Source organism: Cyprinodon variegatus, unplaced genomic scaffold, assembly GCF_000732505.1.
Source record: "Cyprinodon variegatus isolate N-32 unplaced genomic scaffold, C_variegatus-1.0 Scaffold10, whole genome shotgun sequence".
Classification (NCBI taxonomy): Eukaryota; Metazoa; Chordata; class Actinopteri; order Cyprinodontiformes; family Cyprinodontidae; genus Cyprinodon; species Cyprinodon variegatus.
The window spans coordinates 2,339,508-2,344,403 of NW_015150463.1; the positions used below are offsets into that span (position 1 = coordinate 2,339,508).

At 40.5% G+C, this 4,896-nt stretch overlaps 1 protein-coding gene across 1 annotated transcript in view; it reads right to left on the reverse strand.

The window, feature by feature from the left end:
- The window catches only part of tgfb2 (transforming growth factor beta 2), an 18,669-nt gene extending 16,810 nt beyond the window's left edge, over positions 1–1,859 (reverse strand). The window contains exon 1 of the mRNA XM_015379791.1: positions 556–1,859. Within this exon, the coding sequence (XP_015235277.1) occupies positions 556–901 (346 nt within the window). The 5' untranslated portion in view covers positions 902–1,859. The remainder of the gene's footprint in view (positions 1–555) is intronic.
- Positions 1,860–4,896: the final 3,037 nt, after the last annotated feature.

Below are 4,896 nucleotides of genomic sequence, written 5' to 3' on the forward strand. Positions count from 1 at the left end.
AATTGCATGAGGGAATATAAAAAAAGTCTAATCAACCAAAAGTTTCTTGACCCCCATGCAGTACCTCTATGGACCCCCTAGGGGTCGCGGACCCCCTATTGAAGATCTCCGGAGTGAATAGCTTTTATACAGCTCAGTATATTGCCATCTACTGGAAGCCAGTGTAGGTTTACTCAAACTTTAAATAAATAAACCACTGATTAACAGCTGATAGACAGTTTCACCAGTGGAAGTAATAAAAAGTAGGCCTAACAATACATTTGTGGTATTTGAGTTAAAATCTTTAAATATTAATTTAATTATTGGTGGAAAATGTAATTATAATCAGGTGTTGCTAAAACAAAAGTACTTTAATTTTCAAAAGCTAAAGCAGAAAGCAGCTCAGGGAAAAGGATTGAGCTAATATTCAAATGTATTGAGAATTCACCTTGTCCACCTTAGAAGTCAAGTCTAATAAAAAAAAATGCATTATTTTTATTTATTAAATATTACTATATTTAAACATTTAATCCATTCTGTTCTGCACCCAGAACACAGTGAGACCTCATTACTTACTGGAGTGGGTGCGGGGAGGGCGCATGTCAATCCTCTGCACCTCTTTAGCGTAATAGTCCTCCTCGCTGCTCTCGCGTTCGCACGCGGACTCAGCCAGCCGCGCTCGCTCCTTCACCAGCTCCCGCGTGCTGTTGTAGAGCAGCATGACCTCTGGCGGCACGGAGCCCGACGGCGTGTCGTCGTCGTCGTCCTCCGGAGGGCTGCGGATGCGCAGCTTGCTGAGGATCTGTCCGCGCACCGCCTCGATGCGCCGCGACTTCTGCGCGTCCAGGTCGATGGACTGACACGTGTTGATGCCCACGGAGAGCCTGTGCAGCAGCAGGAAGACGAGTAAGGAGAGCCACATGTTTGCCTCGATGAGGAGGCGAAGACAGAAGGGATAGGATACTCCTGGATCGGTGGTGGCGAAGCGACGTCTCCGGAGCGAGCGCACAGGAACGCGCGCCTAAGCTATCCAAAATGCGCAAAAGTCCAACTGATTTAGCTTAGGATTAATTCCACATAAAATAAACATTCAATGGAAAAAATGCTGGTCTCATTAACTTAAAGCTTTTTTAAACATATATTAGAAATAAAAGTACTTTTCTTACTTCTTGTTTTTTTTATTTATCTACACTTTTAAATAGCCCTAAAAAAAAATAATAGTCTGATTCATCTGTATAAACTTCTTCAGCAGAATTAATCTTCAGTTGTCCTGGTACCGGTACTAAAAAGGCTTTCTGTGAAGGAGAAATTAAAGCTTCATCAGTCTCCGCTTCCAGCCGTCCATCCAAGCATATTTGAGCCGCTTTCAGGAGACCAACGCAGAGTCATTGCAGGAGCTCAGCCCATGTCGCAAGTCCTCCAAACAGAAAAACCTTCAGAGTCCGCGCTTTATCCGAGGCAGCACGGCTCCGGCGCTCTCACCTCTGAAAGACGCATCTGTGGAGCAAAAAACTCGCCCATATCCGCTTCCACAAAATATACAGCTACAATCCCAAAAAGACCAAATAAGGTCCACCCATCCCCCGTTTTAGGTAAGTTTACTGAATGCACTTGGTAAAAAAAATATATCAAAAACACATATGATTTATATTGGAGCAGGTATATTGCTGCTTCTCATATAAGGAAAACAAACATTGAAAAAGAGGTAAAAATACATGAAGCAGTAAAACATGAAAGAAGTCCTTGAACTGCAAACTTGCATAAATAAAAACCTGGTAGCAAATTAGAAGAAGTTGCTCATAGTGAGTGTAGATCTGGTATAAATACTGAAACCTGGTGGATGATGTGAGAGCATTATCATGCAGATCCTCAGTGAGAAACAGAGCCCCAAACAGAGAGAGCCTCTCAGGGAGGGAGGAAAAAAAAAAGAGGGAGGAGAAGGAGGTGTTAGTAGGGCGGGATGCCATCAGGGTGAAGGGAGTGTGTGTCATTATGCTGGCAGAAGCTATCCTTTCACTTGAAGCACAGAGAGAATTGAACATTTAACAACATTTATACCACAGAAATCCAGATGTGCCCTCGCTCTCCAGGTAAACATGTCAACAAACCATGTGTGCCAGAATTTCCCCACAATCCCTGACCAACTTTGAAGGTGACCACAGGGTTATTAAAGGGGCCAGCTATTAACAGTATCCATGTTATTAAAACACACAGAGAAACCTCTGAAAGCTTGTTCTTGATAAATTTAGGCAACGCCGCAGTTATACTATATGTGAGCCCCCCACATTGGGGGGACTAAGTTCAATTTACATAAAGAAAACCGATTGATGCTCTTATATTCATATTAGCTGGGAAAATTAATTATGAAAATCAGTTCAAGTTTAACAAGTATAATTAGGAAGAATATGTAGTCCGGCTGGTATCAGACCACCATTCCCAAACTTTAAGATCACTCAGGAAAATCCAACTGGTGAACATTTTCAGCCTATCTTCAGTTCAATTCAGTTTATTTCTATAGCGCCAATTCACAACACATGTCATCTCAAGGTACTTTACAGTTCACCAGATCATACAGTCAAATTGATTCAAAGTTTTCTATCTAAGGAAAAGCAGTTGATTGCATCGACTGAATGCAATCCCTCACACTAAGCATGATTGTAGCGACAGTGGAGAGGAAAAACTCCCTTTTAACAGGAAGAAACCTCCTGCAGAACCAGGCTTAGTGTGAGCAGCCATCTGCCGAGGCTGACTGAGGTTCCCTCCACACTGTAGGTAATAATTCATTTTTTACACAATGGGCAAAAAAAAAAGAGAAATATAATTTTTTTTTTCATGTTAGTCTTATTTATTTGGGCTGTTTTTGTACAATCAATTCCAACCTTTTTTATTAGTACAACCAACAATGATACCTGTTTGTCCAATCAGCATTTACCAGTAGAGCTGAAATATCAAGAAAATCCCTTATTTCAGAAAACAACATGGAAAAATGGACAGAAGAAAGTGTTGTAGCAATGGAGGAACAGGCAGGGAAGAGAGAGTTACTGGATGTTTAGCAGAAAAAAAGGTCCAATGAAGAGCAGTAAGAAATAGTGAGGTTAAATACTGATGGAAGTGTGGAGAATGACAGTGGATAGCAATGAGACTAGTTGAGATGGAAGGAAACCAAACCAAGCTACAAGAAACCCATCAAGGAGGGAAAAAATAAACATTAACCTAAAGAAATAATTTACCATATTTCATAAATGTATTTAAAATACATGGGCCAGTTTATTGAACAAACAAGCACAGTTACATGGTAATTGAACCAGCTTTTGGCACCTTTGGCAGTGCATATAGCTGTCAAGTCCAATGGGAAAATGAAATCCGCCTCATCAAAAGCTTTCAATCAAAGGAAGCATGAAGCGCTCTAAAATTTCATGGTAAATGGCTGCATTTCACTGTGGTCTTTGAAAAACACAGTGAATCAACACTAAATCATAACTGACTGTGGAAACTTCATCCTGGACTTCAAGCAACATGGAACCTCTGCCTTTTCTCCTCCAGACTCTGGGACTTTGGACAACAAAGGAACAGTTATTTTCCTCCCAAGCCCAGGTAAAATCCTTCTGATGTCTCTGGTTTAGAAGGGGCTTGAAATAAGGACTGTGAAATCTGCAGCCCACATGTAGGATTTGTCTCTGCTTGGGAGGCCTGATGCAACGACTCCAGCTTTAGTCCACTTCTTGTAAAGCTCCCCTAAATCCTTAAATTAATGTTGCTTTTTCCTTCCTGTCAAATTTTGATAAATGTGCTTAAAAATCAGTGGCTGGTATGAAAAACAAAAAAAAGATGGCCTCTTTATAAATGTCAGTTACTGTCCTGTGGAGTTCTGTCAGGTCAGTGATCTTTTCTATTATTGTGTCACATGCTGACCCAGAGACCATTTGGAACGTCTGTAAACCTGTTCGGGAGTTAATTAGCCGATTAGGAAGTGAAACCAAGAGTTTCCAATATGTAACCACTTAAAAATATTCCTTTAATTTGTTTTCCCTAATCTACAAGCACTTATAGTCAAAGTTATAAGAAAGGTTTAACCTTGTGTAATGAATCTTTTAACTACAGTCAAATCAAATAATCTACAACATATAGGTTACATACCCAAACAGCTATTAAAGAGTTTTTTTTAGCCTACTTTCTGTTCATTGCCATCTTTCAGTGCATCAAGGGAAATCTAAAGAACATCCAGCATTTAGTAACTACACTAAACCAGAAACAACAGCTGCTGGGGGGGTTTGCTGCATTATAGCAGGCAATGTGAACTTTCAACCATTGTAACATGTCTACTAAAAAGGGCTGTTTGGCTCCAAGTAAGTTAAACGGTTTAACAAGATACAAAGTGCTTGATGTACAAAATCTTACACCTGCGACTATTTTTATAAGCAGGGCTGCAATGTTGGACGTTGTGGTGGATATTGGGGAGAGAATACTCAATTTTCCACTTTGAATTCCAACTTTTAGGGATGTTTGTGTCAAGTCTTCCAACTTAATGTGGAAACTGAGTCTGGGCTTTGACAGGATAAAACTGAACCCCTAAGTATGCTCTGATCCAACAAATGGATCTTAACCCTGGTGCTCGGGACCCACTGTCATGTAATTTATGTTTCCTTGGTGCCTAACTCCTGAATTTGTGAAAGAAAATTGAGATTAACAGCTTTCTGCAGCACTTGAGGACATGGTGGAGGTCATTTGAAGGAGAGACATGTCTTAAACTTAAAGGACTGTGAGTCCTGAAGGCGTCTGAGAACCACTGATATGGCTGCATTACTCCTGTTGGACGGAGAACCTCTGCTCCAGTCTCATGTATTTTGTACCCATAATTCTATTTTACTTTTATTTAACTGCTACCTGGAAAAGAAAACACATAGACACACATATGGG